We start from the raw sequence: 27,458 nt of genomic DNA on the forward strand, positions 1-27,458 counted from the left end.
GTGGACCTCTCAGATCTAGTTTTATTTCCTAGGGCCTTTATCCAAAGCTTAGAATTGAGTTTGAGACAAAAATGTGTCTTAGGGGTTGTGTGGACTCCTTATCATAAGCCGAATGCTAAGGTGAAGCTGTGGAATTTAGTCCTCCTCCAACAAGAGAGAGAAAAGGATGTCTTGTGACACACCCAGATAACTGATGGCTATAGTTATGCTTGCTAAGATCTGGGTGCATGGGACCTGGCTTTGGTTAGCTCCCCTGGTCTTACTCTCCCAAAAAGGAAACCTCCGGGCGATGGGCATCCTGTTTATTCCCATCACTTGACAGGAATTGCAGGATAATTGCTGAGAACTAGAATATTGATCCAGATTTTTACATTATCCATCCCCTTAGCTCCTTCTGAGCTGCAGCCAGAGATTGCTGGTTGGTTCACAGGAATAAGCAGGATTAGTTTAAAATGTAGACAAGAACTTAAAAACAACTAGTGAGTCTAGAATGTAATGACAAACGTATGACAAGTTTTGAAACATTTTCTCTCCAGTTCTCATTTTTGTTAAAAACAAATCATGATAGTACTGAGTTGTTTGCAAAATAGACTTTAGTCTTATACTTGGCCCCATTTGCATAAAGTGCAGCCAAAAAATAAAAAAAATATATATATATATACACACACACACACTTTTTTTTTTTTTTTTTTTTTTTTTTTTTTTGAGATGGAGTCTTACTCTGTTGCCCAGATGGGAGTGCAGTAGCACGATCTCAGCTCACTGCAACCTCCGGCTCCTGGATTCAAGTGATTCTCCCACCTCAGCCTCCTGAGTAGCTGGTACTACAGGCACGCACCACCACACCTGGCTAATTTTTGTATTTTTAGTAGAGATGGGGTTTCAACCATGTTGGCCAGGTTGGTCTTGAACTCCTGACCACAAGTGACCTGCCCTCTTCGGCCTCCCAAAGTGCTGGGATTACAGGTGTGAGCCATTGTGCCCAGCCCGAATAATTAATTTAACATAGGCCTTTTAGATTGACTTTGATGGAACTCAGTTCCACAAGGAATCTCAGGACTTTATAAAGCCAAGTCCACCCATGAGTTTGTACCCTCAAATACCTGTGAGTTGGGTAAACTCCACTCTTCTTGAGATCCCAGGAACATGTGGTTCCCGGGCCTGTTGGAAAGTGACATTCTCTACTTACCACAGGTTAGGAACCCTGTACAGGACTGTGTAGATGAGCTATGAGGCCAATTTTCCCAAGGGGCTTTATTCGGCTCTGCAAGTAGAGCTTGACTCCTTAAAGGGAAGCATACCCTTCCAGTCAAAGCCTTGGTAAAACAACCAGTTTCTCCAATTGCATCCTGTTGCAAAAGAAAATGGATTCTTATTGCACTGATGCAAACAATCATAGTGCCATAAGTTAAGAATACTCACAACTAGTTTCCAAATTCTGGAGAAGAGAGGCAGAGAGACAAATATGCTCCACATTTTGTTCACAGGATTATACCTTACTCAATTATTAAAGGCTGTGAATAGCTCAAAATAAGTTTCCTTGGACTCTGATAAACAAGGATCAGCAGTGTTCCAGGCAAAAGTCAAAAAGGTTACAGTTTTCTATTAGTTCAGTCCATTTAGTTAACTCTTGTTTTGCTTGGTATTCGTGAACATTTCAGCTCTCCATGAGTCCTGTACATTTTTCCTTTATTCCAATGTCACAGTCTCCCAAGTTATCAGAAACTTACATTTGAAAGCACTTGTCAAAGTTCTGTAGCTGATTATAAGCCATCTTTTGAAGAGGATCAAAACAAGACAATTGTCTGTGAGTAATGAAATGTCAGGGTAGTTACAGTCAGAAATACAATTGAAAAAGAAATTTGGTTATCTCTGGTTTACAATAACATAACAACCTTAATTGTGATTGATAGCATATACTCAGACATTAGAATTTTAGAAATCCCATACAATTTTGGAACATATTATAATATTGTTCCCTAAGACATAACCTGAAGAAGATTAAACATCATTTTGGCAATCCCATGTACCCAAACATGTCAAATAGTTCTGTTTATCTTTCTTCTGGGTGCTCCAGGGGCCCTCTGTAGCATCCAAAAAGCCAGGTGTCAGCAAAGACAATTTTGAAACTGAAGTTTGATTTTGGGAAGCCTGTTAATTATGTTAGAGGGTTAAAGCACTTGATATTATGAAATAGAATTCCAGATTACCTTAAGTTATTTATTTTGCCAAAATGATGACTCAGAAATTTTTGGAAAAGCAGAAACCTTTTATAACCCCTTAAAACTTTTGCCAAAGAGATTAGTGCCTTAAGAGTACCTTATTGTGCTTTTATTTCAGTGCTCAATTTACAGAAAAAACATATTATACCCTTTTGAATTTAGTTAACATGTTCACACTTGGAATTTGTTTTGCAAGATTAATTTTTACAATCCTTTCACAACTTGTTTGAACTTTTAGCTTTATCTTATCAAATTCAAAATAATCCTTTAACCCCAGGCAAAAATTTACATTTTGACATCTGCATTTTACCAATGGTCTTTAGGCTGTTTCTATGTCTCAAAGATTAAAGTCACGTGAACTAAAAGGTACCACAGCTTTTATCTTCCCTTTCAATATTTGATCCAAGCACCTATCCTTCTCTATAATTAATTAGAGCTCTTTTTATAGACATCACATATAACAACACATATATAACTACACAGATGGGCAGAAGAAAACCCAGTAACCACAAGTTTTTCATTTGCCAACTTCCTAATTGGATGATTTGCCTCTGGGTTGAGCCCATAAAGAGACAGGGTTAGGAAAACATGCAGCTTCTAAGGCCTAATAAACAGGCATAACTGGGAGGCAAAAACAGATTTTGAGAGAGATCTGTTCACTTTTAATTCTTGGGGTTTCATGAAGAAAACAGAGGTCTGTCCCCTTTCATGCAAGCATTAAGGGTAGCAAGGCAAAATGGAGAAAAATAATTCAGGTGACTAGAAAAAACCCTTTTCCAGCAAAGCAAGATCCAGGAAGAGAAAAACATAAAGGCCTTTTAAATATACCTATAATTTGGATATCCATTTTTAATTAAGCTGAGTGCTGTTTAAGAAAATTCTTTTAAATTCCTTGTTCTCCAACTTTAGCTGCACCAAATGGTCAGTATTTCTGGCTTTCAAACTTTACTAAAGGCTCAGAAAAGGAAAATCAAGGCAGTTCGTGGAGAGGAAGAGAATAAACAACTAGGAAAAGTCACATAGATATCAAACCAGAAAGGACTCTGTCTAAGCCAGGATTGAGCCTGGGCTGCCACTGTAAAATGGCAGAGGCTAAAGAAAGCATTGCCACATGTTTACAGGTCACACTTCCAAGGACATAAACCAAGATGGAGGCCTGCAGCAAAGTTTGCTACTGACCATACAGAAAGACATGCAAAGCACACCAGATTGGCTAAAGCTTAAGACAAACCTCACAAACCCTTTTTCATAATTCAAACTTTACAGAGAAATAAACAGTTATCCTTATTCCTGGTCTAGTAAAACATCTGCAAAAAAAAAAAAAAAAAAAAAAGGCCTCGCTTTAAAGTTAACTCCTGACCTGGTGGAGAAGAGGAAGACAGCTTAAATGCAAGGCTGTGTTAACTACTAACAGGGTGGAGAAAAGAAAAAGATGCCTGAGGAAGAACCTCTCATTCTTATGCAAATAGGTCTCTCATGTCTACTAGGAGAGAGACCTGGTGGGGAATGCTGGCCAGTCTGCTGCGCAAAGGCCTTTTAGCCTTAGCCACCACTGTGTATCTCAAAAAAAGGAGGAAAAGGCGGACATTCTCCATCCCTGGGAGTGACAGGAGTTGTGGGGAGGCGTAATTTCCTCTAACCTCAGAAGTCTGAGGACAAAAAGGCTTAGAAATGAAAGGTAAAAAGATTTTTTGGTTTGCATCTTACCCTTTCTCATGCCCCATATTTGGGCACCAAAAATGATGCAGAATTTTGTTCTTAGTTCAACTAAAACTGGGTTTTTGTCACATGACCTGGAAGGATTAGGAACACATTGAAGGACACTTTGAGGGGAACGGAATTTATTGGGCAAAAAAGGAAAAGAAGAAAAATAAACTTCCAGCAAAGCGAGATGGGGTCCTTCTAACAGGCCCCCCAACCTCATGGATTGAATACGAGGCCATCACACGGGAACTGAAGAGGCTTCAGTTTCAACCCAGCTTTTTCTGTTCAATAATAATAATATAAATAACAATATAAATTTGAACAGATTTATTCATGTATGAACATTTGCCTTTTTCTGGATTATTTATGGCCTTCTATTCCTAACCAGACTAACAGAGCATTTTTTTTTCTGGGCCTTTAATATACTTGGTTATGGCAGTAACTACAGCGGGATTTTATTCTAGAATTTCACCTGGTATTCAGATTGCTTCATTCTGTACAATTTAGCTCTTTTCGTATTTCTCTCAAAACATAGTTAAGGGAATAATAAATTACTTCTTTACTTGCTGGGCCTCTTCATGGAAATACTACAATAATCCACTACATGGCAAATAAAGTTATGAGCTGAGGGAAGAGGTGATGCCTTAAAGAAGCTCTTTCCTTGAACATGAATAGACTTTATTTTCACCATCCCAGAATTAGAAGTATTTCTCTCTAGTCTGCTAAGAGGTAGAAAGAAAAGAATGATCATCGAAATAAACACAGGGTAAAGAGCTGACCCTGGTACTCACAGGACCACGGGCCTGGTGGCTCACGCCTGTAATCCCAGCACGTTGGGAGACCGAGGCGGGTGGATCACGAGGTCAGGAGATCGAGACCATCCTGGCTAACACGGTGAAACCCTGCCTTTACTAAAAATACAAAAATTAGCTGGGCGTGGTGGCGGGTGCCTGTAGTCCCAGCTACTCGGGAGGCTGAGGCAGGAGAATGGCGTGAACCCGGGAGGCGGAGCTTGCAGTGAGCCCAGATCGCACCACTGCACTCCAGCCTGGGCGACAGAGCGAGACTCCGTCTCAAAAGAAAAAAGAAAAAGAAAAAGAAAACGTGTTATTAAATGGGTCTCCTTGGAAGGTTGGGTTGGCTCAGGAAGCACTTTATTATCATGGAGTTTTAAAGTATCTTTCTCTTCCACTAAGGTTGTAGAACAGCTTCCTTCTCGTAGCCTCAAAACTGAAGACTGTTCAAGGCAAGGTTAGCTGTGGCTTTTTTAGAGGAGCTGGAATATAGAGAGAGTCCTACTCTTTAGATCTCTTTGACAAGAACAAAAAATACTTGCTGTATAAAGGTCGCCATTTAGGTAGTGTTTTTTTAGCTGACATTGTCATGATTTATTCTGTTTTTGTGTGTTGAAACAATTTGTCTCTAAAGTAGCTTTGTTTTTCCAAAAATTCTTTGACTGTGATAGACGTAGTAGTTAAACTTTGTGTTGCAGATCCTGTGAAGCCACCTGGCAGCTCCTTACAAGCACCAGCTGATTTACCCTTAGCTATAAATACAGCACCACCATCCACCCAGGCGGATTCATCCTCTGCCACTCTACCTCCTCCATATCAGCTAATCAATGTTCCACCACACCTGGAAACTCTTGGCATTCAGGAGGATCCTCAAGACTACCTGTTGCTCATCAACTGTCAAAGCAAGAAACCCGAACCCACCAGGTAAATTATACATGCCCGTGTGAGAGAGACATAGACAGAGGCGTATGTATGTATGTATGTATGTGTGTACACATTAAGATTCTTACCTTTTGAACTTTTTAAATTTTGACTTGCAGGCTTGAGAGAAACCATCTGTATAGGCATATGTTTAGGCTTTATATTTCAGGTTTACATTCCCCTATTGATTTCTGATATTCAGGAGATTGTGTTGAAGAGACACAATCTCTGCCATCTTTGACAAAGAGCAGTTTTCCCTACAAGGCTCTTTTGGAAGTCTGTCTACTATTTTGTAGTCTTTGTTACAGACTCACAGTATTACTTGCTTAACAGATTTCACTGATTTATAAATGGTGATCTTGCTCCATTTCTTATGTGATTGTAAACCAGCCAAGGGTCATCTTTTGTTTCTGAAGAAGGAGAGGAATACCTTCTACTAGAAGATTTTGAAAGCAAAACGATTCCATTGCAGTGAGTGTGTTGTGGTGGTTTGGATCTGTGTGAGAAATTAATCATACAGGTAAAATCCCGATATAGCAAATTCCATGGAATACACAAATTGGATGTTAGTGAAATTTGATCAAATATATTCCTAAAAAATTATGAAACTTTTAGTCTTCATATCTAGCAATGAAGCAGAGCTTATCCTTTTTTTTAACTTTTTTTTTTTTTTTTTTTTAAAGAGACAAAGTCTTGCTCTGTTGCCCAGGCTGGAGTGCAGTGGCACACTCATAGCTCAACCCCAAACTCCTGGGCTCAAGTATTCCTCCCGCCTCAGCCTCCTAAAGCACTGGGATTGCAGGTGTGAGCCACTGCACTTGGCCTCCCTTTACAAATTTTTAAGTAGAAAGACGTATATGGAGTACAGCACTTGACTGAAGGAATCATCAAGCCTGTCCCAAATTCTTGGTTTCTCTACCATCTCCTTCCCTGCCCCCACACCCCTTTCCTCTTCTAAGCTATAAGGCATTTTAATTGGATCCTCCTTGTTCCTTGACGTTGAATAGTTGGAAGAGTTAAGGCAGTAAAGAGTCAAGAAGCAGTTGTTTTACTGTTTTTAAAAGGAGCAGAAAAATGATTGAGAGGCCAGTCTCTGCCATTAATAGCTATGTGACAATTAGTGATACCCGTCAATTGAGTATATTTTATTTATGTATTAATCAGCTGGGGTCTGGATAGAGACTATATTTCTTGATAGACATGAAAAATGTTTTTTTAAACAAGATTATTATATTTTTTAAGCATTATTTTATGACAAAAAGATTTTTTTTAATGCAGAAAGTGATTATTACTGGACTAGGATCAGACAAAGTACTTGTTCAAAAATTTTGATGTAGAATATGTTAAGATTCACAAAATAGTTTCTCTGAACCATGCCCTGAGATGATGGAAACAGCTCACATTCATTCCAAAGCTGGATTTCTATGTATTTGTTGTAATGGGATTTTACCTGTAAGAGCAGAAAAAAATTTATAAATCAACATTTGTTAATATCAAATTCTAACTTGATTTTGCTTGTTTGCTGTGAGTATTTAAAAATTATACACTGGCAACTTTGTTATCTATGCTACTAACTAATATTTTATTTTATAAAAGTTCACAATTATTTTTCAGTAGCAACTTTTTAGAAGCCAACAGCCGAGTGACAGTTCTATATTTTATTTTTATATAGTGTATTTCATAATTTGACTGGTATCACAGCTTTCTTCTTGCAGTACAACTTATGCTCAAAATCATCACCCAGATGTATTTTGCTATCTATATTTTGCAAAAGTGAGAGTTAAATAGCAAATATTTATGAGGTAACCACTATGTGCCCAATATTATGCTAGGTGCTATGAAGGTACAAACTATATAAAATAGAGTCTACTCAGATATAGTCAGCTTTGGAGTTTACAAGTAAGAGTTAAGTGAAAACATGCAAGCATTAAATATTTAGAGATGAAGATAATATACGAGAGTTGCCTTGCAAACTCTTGTTTGTTCTGCAAGACTTTGGTTAGAATGTGCTCCTCTAGGAAGCATTCCTCTCAAACTCCCAAGTTAGCTTAAATATCTTTCTGGGTTTTTATAGTATCCCAGTTATGCCTTCATATCTTGTTTTATCCCAGTGTTAGAAACGGCTTGATGTTTTTACTTATTCTTCACTAACTGTAAGCTAGTCAGAGCAAGGAGCTTTACTTACTACTCATAATTCCTCTAGCTTCTCTTAACTCTGCATTTGAATTAAATGAAGTACAAATTTTAGAATATGCATAGGCACATTAGAAATTCCACAAAGGGACAGTGCAAGTGTTTTTAAGATGGAGAAAACAAAAGCTTCACAGGAAGAATAGGATGTGAACTACACCTAGTTGGTGAGAGAAGAGAAGAAAATCATTAGTAATTTGTGCAAAAATAGCTTGAGGGAAAGGAAAGATGTGAGTGAGCATGGTGGGAGGAAGATAATGAGGAGGAGAGCGTCTTAGAGGATAGGATGGAGAAGGTGGAGCCAGGTTATTAGTAGCCTCAGTGTCGCGTGGATTCGTGTGAGGCCTTATAGTTCCCACACCCTGTAGGGGCCCTTACTAGGTTTTTCTCTTGAATACATGAGTGGTATAACAACTGTGTTTTGAAAATATTGATCTTATGGAAGTCTGGCCCCATGAATAGATTGAAAGAGGCAGAGAGTAGAGGAAATTCCACTAAGGAGGGTTCAGTCATATAGATCTCAGCAGGGACAGGGACCTGAACTTGGGATTGTGGCAATGGGAATAGAGCAAGGGAATAATAAGTACGTGGCTAAGAAGAAGGGCGCGGTGCCTGCATGACTGGAGATCAAAGAGAAGGAATCAAGCTGATTGCGTTTTGAGCCTAGGGAATCTGGATAAAGTCATTTTTTTCAGTGCAAGCCAGAAAAGCAGTCAACTTAAGTAAATGTATTTCAATTTGAGGCACACAAGCAAGGTAATACTGGAGTAACCAAGTAGAAATATTAGTTTGAGAACATGGGACTTGGAATTTGGTAAGATGATGGAAGTTGTCAGCATTCAGAGAAGAAAATGAAGTTCTGAAAAAGGAGGATGATCTGTAATAGCATGTGTGGTAAAAGGTTAGGACTGATCTCTGTTGGCCATTCCCTGGGAGAGAGACAGGAAGGAGCCAGTAAGTGAAACAAGAAAGTAATCAGCGAGGGAGAAGGGTTTAAAATGGAGAGTTTTAAGATGTTTTTAAGATGGAGAAAACAAAAGCACAATGTGGCACAGTGTGGGTTTTCTGATAGTAAAGGGGGGAGACTTTACTGTGCATAGTACCAGATATTACTAAGAAGTCAGAGAAGGTAAGCCCTTAAAAAAAAAATCATAGTTATTTAAAGAAATATTGTTTAAATTCCTACAGGACTTTGGATAACATGCAGAAGTAGTTCAGGTATCTTGTTTAGCATTAAGGAAGTGAGAGTGTGCTTGTGTTGTTAGCTTCATCTTGTCATATACCCAAATTTTGTGATACCTCAAAATGCAGAGACTGAAAATGTACATAAATGTACTTTAATGAGATTTCTCAAAGTGAGTTATTGTTTGGAGTTGGTTAACTCTGTATCATGTATTTCAGTCCTCTTTAATGTTGGCTAAATGTTAAAGAAAAGTAGTAGAAAGGAAGATATGTGAAAAACAATTAGATGTCACCTTCTTGTAAGTCACATTGACCTTATTCAATACCAAGTAATCATTAGACTTTTAATTTTACAGAACAACAAATTTGCCACGGGGAGGTTTAAGACCAATGGATCAACTATATAAACTGTACTAGCACTAGGTTTTTGCATGCTCTTCAGAGGAAATGCTTTTCCTTGTGTCTATGCATTAATCATTTACCTTTCCCAGAGTTTTGTAATGTTTAATTCCAGTGCTTCAGGGATTGTGTTTTTATGTGCAAATTTAATAGGTGGAGTTGGGGGTGTGGGCAGATGTAGGACAGAATTAAAGAGAATGCTTCTGTTGGTTTTGTGGTGGCGGTTTTGTTGTCTGGTGTATAATCATAAAAGCTAAAGAACATTTGTGCTTTAAATCCTATGGATCACACAAAAAATCTAATGAGAAAAGCCCTATCTTTTGATTGCTAAGCTATAAATATGTTTATAAAAAATATTCTTAGTCTTCACCTTGTTTATTCTGTCATTAACAATTTTTATTTAGAACACACGCTGATTCTGCAAAATCCACCTCTTCTGAAACAGACTGCAATGATAACGTCCCTTCTCATAAAAATCCTGCTTCCTCCCAGAGCAAACATGGAATGAATGGCTTTTTTCAGCAGCAAATGATATACGACTCTCCACCTTCACGTGCCACATCTGCTTCAGTTGACTCCAGCCTTTATAACCTGCCCAGGAGTTATTCCCATGATGTTTTACCAAAGGTGTCTCCGTCAAGTACTGAAGCAGATGGAGAACTCTATGTTTTTAATACCCCATCTGGGACATCGAGTGTAGAGACTCAAATGAGGCATGTATCTATTAGTTATGACATTCCTCCAACACCTGGTAATACTTATCAGATTCCACGAACATTTCCAGAAGGAACCTTGGGACAGACATCAAAGCTAGACACTATTCCAGATATTCCTCCACCTCGGCCACCGAAACCACATCCAGCTCATGACCGATCTCCTGTGGAAACGTGTAGTATCCCACGCACCGCCTCAGACACTGACAATAGTTACTGTATCCCTACAGCAGGGATGCCGCCATCACGTAGTAATACCATTTCCACTGTGGATTTAAACAAATTGCGAAAAGGTCAGCTCTAGTTGACTTCTTCTCTATTAGAGGTTAATGATAGAAAATCAATTTTTCTGAATATTTGTTCTTTTTAAGTGTAGTTAAATATACTATGCTACAAAATACAGTCCATTTTTTTTCAGCTCTACAGTTACCTGGAAGGGTATATGTGCATTCATGCTCTGCTGGAAGGGAAAGAGAGTTGGAGTTTCTCACCCCTGAAGAAGTATGGCCTTAGTAATGCTTTCCTGCCTCAGGAAGTGTGCCCTTCTCTCTCCCACTTTCTATAATCCTGGGTGGATAGTCCCTCTGTTGGGACAGAAGTGCAGGAAATGGACCAGCCACAAAGCCTCTCCGAGTCATACCCTTTCCTGTATTTGTGTACCATTATGGCCACTTCTAAGTTACATCTGTTGGGCTCTATTTCCTTCCTTCCTATATAAGCAGTTTTTGTGTTGTGTCTGACAGGTGATATTCTGTTCTAGTCAAGCCATTCTGCTTTCTCTTTGATTTTTACTTGCATTTAAAGAGCTGAATCTTCTTTCCCCTTATCACTACTCACTTCACTAATTGTTAGTGAGTATACTTTCCTATACTGTCTCCTAGAGTCTGAACCAAAAGTTACAGACCTTGAGAGGAGAAGAGAAAATGAGTCTGGGTGATTCTCTGAGATTCTCAAAGTCCTAAAAATAGAAAGCTAAAGTTTTTAATGCACATATTCTAAATACTATGTGCTAAAATTTCTGTATTTTGTGGTAGAGTTTTCCCCAGCTATCTCCAAGAAGATAAATATTTAATGTATCTGTGATTACTACTTAAATCAGTACTTATTTCACCATTCAATAACAATTTCTAACTCCTTTCTTGAAGTGACTGTATAACCTGGTTATAAGTTAGTGAGATGTAAGTTAGGCCCAAGGTGGTGCAAACAGTGAGAAAATAGAGGTGTTTCTCTTCATCTTTAGATAACCTATCTTATCCCAGACTTAGACATTCACTCACACTCAAAATTAGATATTGGTTTTGGTTAGCATATGAGTGAGTGTCTGCATTTTCTAGTGGTTTAATATGCCGATTCAAGATACAATTCTATGAGCATCCTTTTTAAAATCTATGTGTGTGCATGTGTGTCTGCATATGTATAACGAGAGAAAGCGAATAGGTCATCCCAGTGACCCTGAGAGCTGGCAAAGATGGGAAGAAATGTTGATAGTTTGTTCTTTATTTTAGATGCTAGTTCTCAAGACTGCTACGATATTCCACGGACATTTCCAAGTGATAGATCTAGTTCACTTGAAGGCTTCCATAACCATTTTGTAAGTATAATTGACCTTGGCATCATCAAGTGTATTTCATTGTCTAAATCTTCATAATTAGTGCCATGGGACTAAGTGATATCATGAAATAAAAGTACACTGAGATCCATATGAATGGATTTGACTTACAATTGTGTTTTCATGTGTGAGAAGAGTTTTTGTTTATTAAAATAAATATATATGTGTTTTAGAAAGTCAAAAATGTGTTGACAGTGGGAAGTGTTTCAAGTGAAGAACTGGATGAAAATTACGTCCCAATGAATCCCAATTCACCACCACGACAACATTCCAGCAGTTTTACAGAACCAATTCAGGAAGCCAATTATGTGCCAATGACTCCAGGAACATTTGATTTTTCCTCATTTGGAATGCAAGTTCCTCCTCCTGCTCATATGGGCTTCAGGTCCAGCCCAAAAACCCCTCCCAGAAGGCCAGTTCCTGTTGCAGACTGTGAACCACCCCCCGTGGATAGGAACCTCAAGCCAGACAGAAAAGGTAAGGAGAGCATGGCAAAGTAAAAGGCTTGGGGAGTGCCAAGTTAGATCTATTTTTAACTGCCATTAAATCCAAAACAGAATTTGGACTAGAAATTCTGAAATATTTCATAGTTCCATAGCCATCAACTTATTTAAGCAAAGCAGTACTGCCATTTATAAATTAACAGTTACTATATCACATGTTGATGTGAGGTGATATTTATAAGTCTCCTATCCCTAGAGCAGAGGTTACAAGCTAAAATACTCATAGGGTAAGTGGACAACTGGGGAGAATTAGAAGAAACTGGACTGCCCTAGCCCCATCTATGGGAGTAACTAATCTACTTGGCTACAATCCTTTGTTGACTTGTGAAGTGATGCACCCATTCAGGCAAATCTTCTGGTATTTCAGGAGAAACCAGAGATTTCAGATTTTATATGTATTATCTCTCGATTTTTAAAGTTCTATCAACTAATTTAATTATTTTTAAGAAAATATTGCAGGCCAACCCAAACACTTCTGCAAGCTAGATAATGGCCTTCAGCTGCTATTTAGTAACCTCTTCTCTAGAGTGTATAATATCAAATCAGACTTAAGATTATTAATGTATTTGACATAATTATTTAAGAACAGTGAGACTGCATAATCTTTCCATTCTGTTCCTGTAACAACTTCTTAAGAATTACTTTGCCTTTGCTGGGGTAATAAATGCTTCTAGTCTATCATTTTTTTTTTCCATGCTGGCCTGCATAAGTAACATTAAGCTCTAAGGTAACATAGTTTGTTAAGAAATCTGTAAAGGAAACTGTTCAGCCAAATTGGGTAATATCTACCCAGGTTTTTAAAATGGGGTTTAAGTGGTTAAAACACAGACAATTTGATTTGTTGCACTATGCTGTTAGTGTGGCTTAATCTTGACAACCAAGTAAATTCGTGTAAATGTAAATGTGATGAATGATACAGTATCTGGCTTACCTAAGGGTGTTTCAGCACATTTGAAAACTCTCGTGCTATATGTAGCTTTTTAAGACCGCATAATGTTTGTGTCAGTTTCTCCTTAACCTGGGCTTAGATCATTAATAGTAGTTCTAATTAAGTCCTGGTTGTGAGGAAAAGAGACTGAGGCTCAGAGTATCTTAAGAAAAAGGATTTGATTTTGTTTATAAGTAAAGATAACCTCCTTGTTTCAATAGAAGGTTAACTTCCTTCAACAAAGAGGTTATCAGGAACTGAGGCAATTCCAGGGGACTGTTGCTGTGTCCTGCTCTCTCTGTGCATTTCTGTTTTACAGGAAATCTTTGCATCTGGTTTGTTCTCTTTCACATTCTTACCTTCTTTTCTGTTTTCTTTTCTGTTTCTTACTCTGTATCCCCTACTTAAATGGATTCTGCTTTCCAAGAGCTTTGGCCTCCAATGCTCCCCTTCTGTGACCTCAATTCTGCCTCCTAGCTCCTTTTTATGTGCCCTTGCAGCTTCTGCATCAGCTTCTCATTGCCTTATTTATTATTTACTCACTTTAGATTGCTTAGAGATTATGTGATTGGTCTATGTGTGTCACACCCACGACGACCCAGTCTGCCCAGGCAGCAGGGCTGTGATTGTGATGTGGATCTCAGAAACTTTCTACTGGATAATGCTTTCTTTTCTTTTTCTTTTTCTTTTTTTTTTTTTGTCTCTAAATCTATTTTAGACACTACTGGTCATTTTCTTTGCATATCATTTGCAAAAATATGTTTGGACATGTATAGCTTTATAATTGGTTCACACAGATCACTGAAGGATTGAGATACAAATGTCATGAACTCTTTGAAATATTGAAATATCTTTTTTAATGTTAAACTGGTGCTTTCCTTGTTTTCCAGTAACGAGTGCATGTTAGTGGCAGATCTCTACTTTTCAACTCCAAACCTAACAGTTTTATATTTTGAGGTCTCTCATAAATGTGGGGGGAGTAAGATTTGGGTGAGGGTGCAAAGCTCTTAAATCCTACCTCCCTTGCTCCTCTGCTGCTCTTTTCTCCCCTTGAGCTCTGTAGAACACAGTTTGAAAACTCCAGTATATTTGCCAGTTGTGATTCCATATAGTAAGCATAATATGAAATCAGGAAACATCCTTGTTTATAAGTTAGAAAAGACCTGAGATCATAATGATTAGCTTTTAGTATCCTCTAAGTCTGATATCACTCATGTATCCCACATTATTATGATATACGTTTTATGTATATATCACAATATATACTACATATCATGTATACTGCATATTTTATAATTATACATCCCTATAGATTTAGTGAAAGTACTATTATTCTAGTACACTGGAGACTAACCGCACTAGTTCTTTAAGGTAAAGGAACTTAATAGAACAGAACAAAGTTAGGTTCTTAGTTATTTCTGGAGATTGTGTTCATTCTTTTAAAATTTAACTGAACTGATCAGAGACTATCGTGAGTTCATTGGCCACATTATTTATTTAGCATATTGCTTAGATACAAAATGAACTAAAAAAGAGCACCCAGATTGAAATACCCATATAATTTTTGCTAGAATCAAGAATAGACTCAGCAAAATAGTAAAGAGGTTCCTAAAGTCATAGTATTCAAAAAAATTTGCTTTTCTTTAGTACTATTCTACTTTTTAAATAGTTATGATACAGGAGAGGAGGCTTGAGAATGTATTTAACATTACAAGGCAAACTTGGTAAACTCACTTTACAAAGTTATGACTTCATAAACTCACTTTACAAAGCTATAACTTCAAGAAAAACACATTTTAAAATCCAAATTCAGATCTCAAAGCAGTTTACCCACAAACACTTAAACGAAAATAATGTCTCGTTTGGTGCTATAATTTTTCTCAGTATTCATAGCATCAGGTGAATCTATTTTAATTTCAAATTTCATGACGTCAGATAAATGACTTAATCTATTTCAGTATCTCTTATGTAAAACTCATAATAAGCAAATCTAATTCTATCAAATATGGCTTGATTAGTTTCAGAGCTCCATATAACTAGTTCATTACCCTGTATGTCTGGTTTTTGAGATTGTCTTTGGAAGGATCTATAAGAAACCAGTAACATTCTGGTCTTCTTTATATCCCCAATTATAGATGTCAGCTGCTGTAGTTTGCATACAGATGAACTTTTCAAATACTTCTGAGTAATTGAAGCTGCAGAAATACATAGATGTTCTGAACACTTAAACATAATTATCTTAGACCCTTCGCCTATCACCCAATTCATGATAGTGATATTTTCATCATACTGTTTCTGTCACTGTAGTGTTTGTTTTGAGCTACATGTTGTCCATATTAATAGAAGCGTATTTTACGTGTACTGTATTAAATATTGGGAAAGCAGATGAGTCACTGGAAATACAGGACAAATTATATTTTGACCTCTTCAATTGAAAATTTTATATTTCTGATGGAAAGGGGATTTTGTAAAGTTTGGGAAATTTATCTATCTGTTGTAACTTCTCTTTATGTCATGACATAAATCTACTATAGTTAATCGCTAAACTTATCTAAGGCCCCTTATCTCTGTCTAGCCCCTGTCTAGCATGATGCAGCAGCTGTGTGAGCCCCACGTGATGTCTTTGTATTGTTATGTTTGGCCTTGTCCATTCACTCCTTTCTGCAACAGTCTGAACATTAATTGCTGTACTGACTTTTTTTTAAGCCAGTGCAAGGTTTTGTATGGTGTTTTTATACACCAGTTTGGTTAAAGTACCTTCAGGCTTAGATCCTTAATACTGTGTGGGGAGCATACAGAAGACTAATCCTGAGAGCTTCCCTGGGTGACTCTTTTGGCACAGTGATGGATTTGCTGTAAACATTTTTTCAAGAGATCCTTTAAAGTTTCTGAAGTTTCTAAAAATTAACATGCACTTTTTAAAATTTTTATTCTTTTGTATTGCAATTTTAATTTTAGTTTCAGGGGGGTGCATGCGCAGGTTTGTTACCTGTGTATATTATGTGATGCTGAGATTTAGGGTATGAATGATCCTGTCACTCAGGAACTGAACATAGCACCCAGTTGTTAGTTTTTCAACCCTTTCCCCCTGCCTCCTTCCCCTCTCTGGTAGTACCCAGTGTCTGTTGTTGCCATCTTTATGTCCATGTTTAGCTCTCACTTATAAGTGAGAACATGTGATATTTGGTTTTCTGGTCCTGCGTTTATTTGCTTAGTATAATGGCCTCCACCTGCATCCATGTTGCTGCAAAGGACATGATTTCATTCTTTTTATGGCTGTGTAGTATTCCATGGTGTATATGTACCACATTTTCTTTATCCAGTCCACTGTTGATGGGCACCTAGGTTGATTCCATGTCTTTGCTATTGTAAACACTGCTACAGTGAACATGCGAGTGCATGTGTCTTTTTGGTAGAAAGATTTGTATTCTTTTGGATGTATACCCAGTAATGGGATTGCTGGGTTTTATGGTAGTTCTGTTCTAGTTCTTTGAGAAGCCTCCAAACTGCCTTCCACAGTGGCTGAACTAATTTACATTCCCACCAACAGTATATATAAGCATTCCCTTTTCTCCACAGCCTCCTGAGCATCTGTTGTTTTTTGACTTTTTAGTAACAGCTGTTTTGACTAGTGTGAGATGGTCTCTCGTAGTTTTGATTTGCATTTCTCTGATGATCAGTGATGGAGTATTTTTTTAATATATTTGTTGGCCATTTGTATGTCTCATTTCTAGATTTGTCAGTTCATGTCTTTCATCCATATTTTAATGGGATTACTTGTTTTTTGCTTGTTGAGTTTTTTGTAGCTTCTGGATATTACCCCTTTGTCAGATGCATAGTTTGTGCATATTTTCTCCCATTCTGTAGGTTGTCTGGTTACTCTGTTGATAGTCTCTTTTGCTGTGCAAAAACTCTTTAGTTTAATTAGGTCCCACTTGTCAATTTCTGGTTTGTTGCAATTGCTTTTGAAGACTTGGTCATAATGTCTAGTTTCTTGAGGGTTTTTATCAGAAAGAGATGTTGGATTTTATTGAAAGCTTTTACCGTGTATATTGAGATGATCATATGTTTTTTGTTTTTAATTGTTTACATGGTGAATCACATTTATTGATTTGTATATGTTGAACCACTTTGCACCTTAGGAGTAAAGTCTACTTGATCATTAACATGCTTTTTAAAAACTACATGTATACAATAATCAGTGTTTGGAGAATGTATGAGTAATACCAGTACATGTAACTAGATTTTGATAAACAGGTATTAAAGTTTAACTCTTAAGTCAAGCTTTGGGTTAGATTTGTTACCATTTAAAGGAAATAACTATGGAGCGCATTTTTACGGCATAGCCTTAACATGAGGTTTCTTTCTCTCAATATTCTCTTGACTTCAAAGTATAATTATCATTATTACATTTCTCTTTATACCATGAGACCATTAAAACATATAACAATTTTTCACTTCTCTGCCTTGATTACTTTCTGGAATTAACAAATGATAATGTGAATTACTTTTACTCTTTCTTGATTTTGGAGATGCTTACTGGAAGTAGGAGAATAATGTGCAAAACTTTTGGAAGAGTAAAAAATTTAGGCTTAAAAAAAGTTTAGGCTTTGTAAAGCCTGTAATAATACAGAAAATAGAATGTCTACTTTGTGTGGAATTTATGTAAGTAGTTACCTATTAGAATAATACATTAATAGATCACATCTGTTTATTTGAAATATGACCTCCCATGACTGCCTTGACTGTATTTGAGATGACCGACTTGAAATACCCTTAGAATTTAGTTCTTCCCTTTTTCCATTTAAATGACAAGCAAAAATGACTGGGCACAGTGGCTCAGCCTGTAATCCCAGCCTTTGGGGAGACCAAGGTGGGCAGATCACCTGAGGTCGGGAGTTTGAGACCAGCCTGACCAACACTGGTGAAACCTGTCTCTAGTAAAAATACAAAAAAAAATCCAGGCATGGTGGCACGTGCCTGTAATCCCAGCTACTCGGGAGGCTAAGGCATGAGAATTGTTTGAACCTAGGAGTTGGAGGTTGTAGTGAGCTGAGATCGTGCTACTGCACTCCAGCCTGGGCAACAGAGCAAGACTCCATCTCAAAAAAAAAAAAGACAAGCAAAAATGTCTTTTGTGTGTATGTGAGATTGATCAGATTAAACACCACTAGCTTTAAGAGAAAGCCAGTTCATTAACATTCATACAACACAGATTTAAGCACCTATTGGTTACAGGATATAAATTCTCCAAACAAGGAAAAGGTTGCTCCCCTGAAGAAGCTCACCGTCTAGGAGAGGATGTGGAGAAGTAAACACATTATCATAATTACCGTGGAAGGGGCTGTGGTTGAAGTAAACTCTTGGCACTATTAGGGAAGCTCCCCTGAGGAAAGTCTGAGAGTGTGAGTGGCAATTAAATGATGCTAGGGGAGGGCAGCCTGGCAAAGTATCTTCTCGTTAGAATAAACAACATGCCCAGGTCCTTTAAAAAGAGGGGAGATGAGACAGGCCCAGAGTCGTGGGGAGGTAGGTGGGCGGGCAAAAAGGAGGGAGGAAAGTACCAAAGGAGGGACGAATGCCAGATGCCTTGCAGTTGCCTGATCCTGAAGGAGTTATAATTTATGGCAATGAGTTTGGACTTTATTCTGAGTGCACCATTAAAGAATTTTATGCAGGCACATAACATAATCAGGTTGGCCCTAGAAAGCTCATTCTGATTTAAGAATACAATAGAGAAAATAATTGTATTCTTTAATGTAAGATGTTATAAAAATCACTTTTCTTTCTCAGAGAGTGCTTTGCCCAGTTTTCCAAAATCCAGGGTTCTTGAAGCCTTTGTTAAGACAGGATCAAACAGGAAAGGCATAGCAAAAGTCCGCCTGTCTGGCTCCCTCAACTTGGGGAACTTACAGTGATTTTTGGAAGTTTTGAGGCACTTGGAGTATAAGCGGAACTCATATAGCCATGCAGTGCGAGTTCATCACTTTCAGAGAAACAAAACAGGTAAATGAAGTGCTCATTTTTTAAAAAAGATATCAGACAAACAATTTTTTATTTTCTGGTATGAATGTCTGACGCATGTCAGGGCCTTCATTTTAAAAGAGCACCCCGCTCTTTGCTGCTCTGTTTCTTAGGGTTTCATGAAATGGTGGTGCTACATTAAGACTAGCTTTACATTTTGCCTTGACATCAGTGTTTGCACAGAAAGATTTTATGCAGTTTGCAAGGCTATTTTCTTTCCTTTTCTTTTAGAGACGGGTTCTCACTATGTTGCCCAGGCTGGTCTCAAACTCCTGGGCTCAAGTGATCCTCCTGCCTCAGCCTCCCACAGTGTTAGGATTACAGGCATGAGCCACTGTGCCTGGCCTGCAGTGCTGTTTTCTTTGGCATACTTGGGGACAATTCCTTAGAATTAAAATTGTTTCTTTTCTTTTTTGAAGGGCTTTAGCTTTTAAGGGTTTAAAAGTGTCCTCCTCCATTAAAATTCACATGATATAAGAGAGCAAAGCAAAGGGAGGGTATGAATCATATGTTGCATGCTCTTCTAGATGGCATATATTTTCTAGTTAGCGTGTTTTCAGTTTTTTCTTTTAAAAACCATTAAAATAATTTACAGTGATGAGGTTACAGTATACAGCAGTATATTAGAAAAATGTTAGACCAAGAATACAAAAAGCCAGAATTCATTTCTGGTAATACTATTAACAACCACTCCTTCCCATTAAATGACATTGGACAAATCCATTGACTCTTCTTCACATAAATTTTCTTATTTTAAAATGTAAAATTAGATCATCTCTAATCATACTCCCAGTTAGGGAGCAGATCACATGATCAAGAGATTGACATTAACAACCCTCCTAAGAATTAAAGCACAGATAGAAATTTCCCTAGTTGTCAGTGCTCTTCACTAAATTATGTTGCACTCTTTGTTCAAACCAAGTCTAGCAAAAGCCAGGTTGTAACTGCCTTGGACTTAAAGGTTCAGGTTCACATGAGTTCTCTGTTTACTCTCAGAATTTGAGAATCACCAAAGTTGTTTTATTTTTGCCTTTGCTTTAATATTCTTACTTCTTATTATCTATTTTCATACTTTTCTTCAGCAATCAGTAAAACATTGGCCTATACAGGCAGTAAAGGAGGAGAAAAGGCTAAAACAGGCCTCCCTACACCTTGGACTTTTTTTCTCCTTTCTCTCAAGTAATATAAGGCTATTCTTTGGGTATGATTTTCATGTCTGTCTGGAACATAAATGTCAAATTGAGTTTGGAAGCATAGAGAAATCAAGCTAATAAAACGCCTAAGTGACATAGTACAATTCAGTGCAACATTTCCACATTGTAGCTTCTGCCCTAAAATTAACCTTGAGCTTTGCACAGAGTAGAAAATACATGTAAATTTTATAAATGCATTTTTAAAAATCTCAATATGATTATATCATATTGTTCTATTAAGAAAACCAAGGAATACCCTAGAAAAGGAGTATCCTTTTAGTACCCACCCCAGAAAAAAAGGTAATGGAGATAAGGAAGAACTTGAGTGAAAGGCTTACTGATTTCATGCATCTGATTTTGACTCATATGAGTCTCCTTGGAACATATGACATCTTTAAAAATTACTTAGTCCACATTATCTTCATCATTACAATCACTTACATTTTATATATGTTTTCACTGTTACCAAGAGGAAATTACTGGTCATGAAGGTAAACCCTTCAGAGAAATTTAACAATTTTACATCTCTAATGTTGGAAGTACTTAAAATTTAGTTGAGATAACTTACTGTATACAAAAGGAAAGCAATACAAATACTCTTCTAAGAGTAACTATAATAAAGACTGTAGGTTTGAAATAATGATATGGGACTAAGAACATGAACCCTCTCTGTAGATGCACAGGATTTAAATTCTGGCTCTACCAGTCATCATCTGTGTGACTCTGGGCAAGTTACTTAAGTTCTATAAGCCCCAACCAGCTTGGTAATACAATTATTAAAATCTCTTTTAAATTGTACCTTCCTGACGTGGTTGTTAAGAGGTGTTAGCATGTCTAATACCTAATAACTTCTCAATAAGTGTTCATGATTGATAATTAAGTGTAATGGCATTTCTCTGGGCAGTCTTAGAGAATGTGTTCTAACTTGAGCTTTGTGTAGAAATTAAAGTCACTAATTGATAAAGCAGTGATGGATGTTGATAGTGAAAGAATGTAGAAAAGGGCTGAAATTTTAAAGATGTACATGAGAAATAGAGAATGGTCTAGCCAGAGCAGAGCACAATTCAAGGGAAGAATGTGATGTAAACACATCCATAGTTTATTCTTGTGGCATTTCCATATTCTCCATGACTTCTCCAAATAAGTAATGTGTATTCTGTGTTCTTGTCTGTAAAATCATTGCTATCTTGAAATGTAATTCATTGAATAGAACACTCTAAAGTTGCTGGATACTGTGTTGCACTTGTTGAAGTCAGAATAAAAATATACAGATGAATCTTTAACATTTTATTTGGGAAGCAAGACTGCAATTTGAGATACACAGACCAAGTGGTCTTTGTTACATCTGAAGAACAAAGAGGAGGTTGGGAGTTTTATTAGAAAGAGAAATCTTACGTATTGTTTTAAAAGAAAGCTCACTGGCACTAGAGAATTTCTTGGGAGCTGGCAAGATCTGATTGGTGAATGATGGTGGTAGGTGAAACCAGTTTTAGAGTCATGGCAAGTCATTTCAGCAGCTGCTACAGAAAACCCGTCTTAGGGTTGCAGCAGGCCGTTTCAGCACCAGGGGTTGTGGAAATGTTTTATTTTATTTATTTATTTATTTATTTTTTGAGACAGAGTCTCGTTCTGTCGCCCAGGCTGGAGTGCAGTGGCCGGATCTCAGCTCACTGCAAGCTCCGCCTCCCAGGTTTACGCCATTCTCCTGCCTCAGTCTCCCGAGTAGCTGGGACTATAGGCCCTCGCCACCTCGCCCGGCTAGTTTTTTTTTTTTTTTTTTTTTTTTTTTTTAGTATTTTTTAGTAGAGACAGGGTTTCACCGTGTTAGCCAGGATGGTCTCGATCTCCTGACCTCGTGATCCGCCCGTCTCGCTAATTCTTGGATCAGTTGCCCTGTGCCGTGAGTGCTTCCCCCCACCGCCCCTCAACCCTAATTTAGTTGGCTACCACAAGAATGACCCAATTTGTATAATCAACTTTCACACACCTTTCTCACATAATGGACCTTTAATGGCTGCTATCTTTCTTCTGTCCTTTTCAGTTTGAAAATCATTCTCCTAGCTAGAGAAGACTAAAGCAAGATAGGAGTTGAGTTTCTCTCGCTTTTTTTTTTTTTAAATCTATTATTATTAGTTTTTTTTCCCAAGCACGTTTGTTCTTGCCTTGTTTCTCTTCCTCTAGAAATAGATTTTAAAAGACCCTCCATGATATTTTTCATAGGCCGTGAGCATTCCGGATTATAGTCATCACACCAGCATTCACACAGGCTCGGGTAACTTTCTCATTGACCTTGACTCCCTGCTCCTTCCATTTCAGTCCTTCCCATTTTAAAAGCTCTTTTTGTTGTCATATTGGGAAATTATTAGCATTTTGAGACCAAATGCAGATGCTCAAAGGGAATGGACTACATAACTCTTGAGAATTTGTACCTAAGGATCCAGGAAATGGTGTCATTACTAAGGGCGTTAGAGGTGGAAAATGACATTGGTTTGGAGGAGAAACAATTAGTTTCAGCTTCAGAAGGATAATTGGAGGTGACCTGTCAGGCAGTTGGAAGGTAGAACTAGAGAAAAAGGTGAGAAACCGTAACTTGGTAAGATTTAGCAGTCATGTGACCTTGATTATTTAACCACAAACATAGATAAGATACTGGGGGCACAAAGCTGAGAAACGCAAAGAGTGACCACTGGGAGATAACTATGGTGAAAAAAGTCAGGAGGGAGCTGCAGAGCTAATAAAACAGATCCTTCAGAAAAGGAGGAGTGTGTCTCACACATTAGGTCAAGACCAGCACACCAAAAGTAGTTCTAAGAGCATTTTGTAATTAAACTTGACATCACTGATGTGTCAACTCTCTGTGGCATTCACGTTGACATCCCCCCAAGCCATATCTGTAAATCCAGAGTAGTATCAACTATAGACATAAGTGTAGGAATGAGCACATTTCTTCTTTCCTCTACTTGGGTTCCTTAGTTTGTGACTGTTTAGCACAGAGTCAGCCACAATGGAGAGTTCAAAACTGAACTCCAAGCAGCTCCAACATAGTGTCCAGCTGAATTTCCTAAGATTCTCTGTATCCCTAAAGGTCTGGAAAGGTAAGACAATGTGGTATAGAACAGGAGTGCCACACCAGCAAGTGGCAGGCTAGAGGAAGTCTTACCTCTGCCTCCGGTTAAAGTATAACCTGAACAAATCACTTAACCCCTTTCTTTGGGTGAATCTCATTCATAAAATGAAGAAACTAGATTTGTAAGGGCCTTTCACTCCAAGATAATCATATTATTTTAATACTAAGACTTACCCTCTGCCTCTGTTTTTTGTTTTTTGTTTTTTTTTTCTGAAGGGTAGCACACTATTTGGGGGAGTTTAAAAAGTCATCGTAGCTGGACGCGGTGGCTCACGCCTGTAATCCCAGCACTTTGGGAGGCTGAGGCAGGCGGATCATGAGGTCAGGAGATCGAGACCATCCTGGCTGACACGGTGAAACCCTGTCTCTACTAAAAATACAAAAAATTAGCCGGACGTGGTGGCGTAGGGCGCCTGTAGTCCCAGCTACTCAGGAGGCTGAGGCAGGAGAATGGAGTGAACCCAGGAGGCGGAGCTTGCAATAAGCCAAGATTGCACCACTGCACTCCAGCCTGGGAGACAGACCAAGACTCCCTCTCAAAAAAAAAAAAAAAAAAAAGATTGTCATCTTCCTTTGCTTTAGAAAAGGGTCCTGCCGGTGTGGGCCCTGGATTAGGGAGTTTTAGGGGTAGGGAGTGAATCTTGCCCAAAATTTTAGTATTTACCTTTTAAAATCAGGCTGCCTCATTTCTGAATAAACTGAACGTATTGTCTAACTTAGAAAATTGGTTAGGAAATTTTTATTTTTTATAACCTCTACAGAATTATATTTTAAGAAGCTTTGAGATTTCGATAGGTAAGGTGCTAGATATCAGCATTTAACCAGCAAATTCTGATTCTGCCACCTAATAGATGTCAACTCAACTTTGTAAATTCCAAGAAAAAAGAAAATTTAGTGCCACTAATAATGGAGTAGCTTAAATCACTGATTCAAATGATATTGCAACTCTGGCATCCAGGCTTCTAATGGGAAAGATGCCTTTCATAGGCTTTTCAGCAGTGCTTTTATGTAGCAGACATTAAATGAAAGGAAGACAATGGTAACTGAATTTATGCTTTCATATACTTAATTAAACTGAAGCTAGGCAATCAGTATAACCAGAATCTAAACATCTGATTCTTGCAGATGAAGCCATTGGGCAACCAGTTAGTATCCAGAGGAAAGAAATGTTGGTCTTGTATTGGTTTTAGATTAGTAAATATAGTAGTGGCCACTTGCTTCTCTAGAAGAGTCTTGGTTAGGAGGTGCAGGAAAAGATTAAGGTTTTAAAAACATCTCTACCAAATTAGAAAAGTAATATTACAAGGACATAGGCCTTCAGGCTTTCATATGAGACACCAGATTTCAAAGAAAAGAAAGATGTAATTGAGATCTGACTAGGGTATTCTACAAATTTTTTATTTGATCCAGTTTTCTAAGACATGTTAGAAGAAAAACTAACATGGCACATATTTTCCCTCTGTTCCCCCAAATGAAGATAACAACTAACCAGGCTGATTATCGCACTAAAATCCTACCATCTTTTATACCTCCTTGCTGCTTACATCGTTGCATGTAAATTCCTCTATTCCGTTGTGCTGAGCATGAGCATGAATTTTATGTAGCAAGACTGAAATATTCTCCACAACAAACTTTTGTTCATGCTTTTAGATGTAACATTTTTGCACAGGGCTCTGTTGCATTTTTTACAGAATCCATTTTCCAATTAATAAATAACATTATATTAAGAGAGTCTTCTTTTTACCAATTAGGTCAAAGTCCTAAAATTTTAAGACTCAAACCCCATGGTTTAGAGCGAACTGATTCACAAACCATAGGTGACTTTGCTACAAGAAGAAAGGGTATGTACTTTAGCACCGCATGTGGTATGGGGCATTGGGAATTTATTTTGTAATGTTTTTTTTTTTTTCTAAAAGAAGAACCTTAAATACTATTGCTGTTGTAAATAAAACTTTCCAGCACATTATTTCTGAAGTGAATGCTTCCCATGTATGCCATTAACAACAGCATGTTAAATATTTGATAATATGTGATATTCAGACTTGTCCTTTTGCATCATTCTTTTAACTTTTTAGACAACATTTTATCCTTTAAATTTGTGAACTGTTTGTGATTTTCTGTTGTCTTCTGTCTTTATGTATATGTATTCTGTTCTGACACAGAAGAATCATTTCCATGGATTAATTGTGCCATTATTTAAAATCTAACAGCTAAACTGCTATTAGCCTTTGGGTGTCAAAAAGTAAAACATTAACAGTTAAAGAAATACTTTCAGTCAGCGGAATATTCTGTATCTGTCTATTTTGAGAATATAGACAAGCAAAATGGTTTTAGCTAAAATTTAATAAGTTAATTTGGTCTTCATTATATGTGAGTTGACAAAATACTTATGAGCCTCAATGTGTATGGTCCTTTAAAATGACCATTCATTTTATAGTGTAATGGTAATTATGCCATAATTGATTAAAATTGAACATACATGGGCAAAGACTATAAATAAATCTGGAAAGATGAAATTTTTTGTTAAGAGTGGCAGAATGAAACATAACTGAAATATTTACCTAATATGTTTAGGTGGTCTCCTAAAATATCTAGTATTAAATAGTATTGTTTTAGTTCTTTTGCTCACTCCATAAATTTCTGAAAAACTCTCAGTTTTGACTTTAAGAAAATGGCTAAGAACTCTGGTATATACTGGTTTAATTGTCTACTGCAATGTGAGGTAAATAAAGATCACTTATAAATGAAAATTATTATTAGCATTTACTTAATTGTATATAATTTAGCAAGAGATTTGTTGGTTAAATTACACTAACAATTTGAAGTAAAATAATTGTGGCCTTTTTTCAGAGTAGAGTTTGGATCTAAAGATATAAATATTGTTTCGTTTTGTTTGTTTCCAGACTGGGCATGAATTATTTTAAAAGATTCGAACATTTTTTTGGTTTGGGGTTTTAACAAAGTTTTGTTTTTAATAGTTTCTGTGCATCATTTTATATATATAGTTTATACATCATTATATATATATTATATATAATACTTCAGTATTGAAGAATAGGAATAATTTTACGTAGATGATTAAATTTCCTTATTGAGTATGAAATTGGTGAAATAATTTATCAAATAATGAAACGTATAAAGCAACCATAGAGAAACTGGGTCACATTACTCTTTCCTCATCTCATTTAGTTTATATTCATAAAACATGTACTTAGGCAACATGTTGTAATAGAGGTTTAGGCTTTGAGGTAACAATCATGAAACATTTGATTTAGCTTTTACCACTAATGACTTAGCTATGTAACCTTGGGCAAATCATGTAACATTCATGAACCTCATTTCATATGTGAAACTAGGTGGTCTAAGGTTTGCTCTATCAAATATAGAGTTACAGAGAGAGAATCTTGTTTGTTTTCCAAAGTTCTGTACATTAAAAATCTCTTTTTCTTTTTTTTTTTTTTTTTTTCAGTCAAGCCAGCACCTTTAGAAATAAAACCTTTGCCAGAATGGGAAGAATTACAAGCCCCAGTTAGATCTCCCATCACTAGGAGTTTTGCTCGAGAGTAAGTCCTTTGTCTAAAATATGTAGTTTGTATGAATAATGTGACTATCTAGAATTGTTCATTATCCTGGAAAATATCTAGAATAGTGGTTCTCAATGGATGATCTGAAGGAGCCCCCTTTTTAGGGATTCTGTGAAGTCAAAACCATTTTCATTAATATATTAAGATGTTATTTGCTGTATTTATTCTCCTACTGAGTGTACAGTGGAGTTTTCCAGAGGTTACATGATAAGTGATGATGTCATTGTGACACCCAATAGAATGTGTGTATTTGTGTACTACTTGTGTTTTAAAAATATGTCTATTCTCATTTCTAATACAGCAAAATGAATAGGTACAACTCATATAGACAAAAATTTCTTGGGATTCTCAATAATTTTTAAGAG

General features: G+C 37.1%; 1 protein-coding gene across 4 annotated transcripts in view; it reads left to right on the forward strand.

Annotated features, from left to right (window-relative positions):
* GAB1 (GRB2 associated binding protein 1) overlaps positions 1-27,458 on the forward strand; it is a 125,643-nt gene that overhangs the window by 91,094 nt on the left and 7,091 nt on the right. Inside the window, exons 3-9 of one of the 4 annotated variants that reach the window (XM_073017652.1) lie at positions 5,419-5,644; positions 6,032-6,112; positions 9,817-10,418; positions 11,631-11,716; positions 11,908-12,211; positions 25,261-25,350; positions 26,979-27,072. In XM_073017652.1, the coding sequence (XP_072873753.1) occupies positions 5,419-5,644; positions 6,032-6,112; positions 9,817-10,418; positions 11,631-11,716; positions 11,908-12,211; positions 25,261-25,350; positions 26,979-27,072 (1,483 nt within the window). The remainder of the gene's footprint in view (positions 1-5,418; positions 5,645-6,031; positions 6,113-9,816; positions 10,419-11,630; positions 11,717-11,907; positions 12,212-25,260; positions 25,351-26,978; positions 27,073-27,458) is intronic. The other 3 variants (XM_073017653.1, XM_007999879.3, XM_007999882.3) reach the window with 3 other exon arrangements.

The sequence above is a fragment of the Chlorocebus sabaeus genome, chromosome 7 (genome assembly GCF_047675955.1).
Source record: "Chlorocebus sabaeus isolate Y175 chromosome 7, mChlSab1.0.hap1, whole genome shotgun sequence".
NCBI classification, from domain to species: Eukaryota; Metazoa; Chordata; class Mammalia; order Primates; family Cercopithecidae; genus Chlorocebus; species Chlorocebus sabaeus.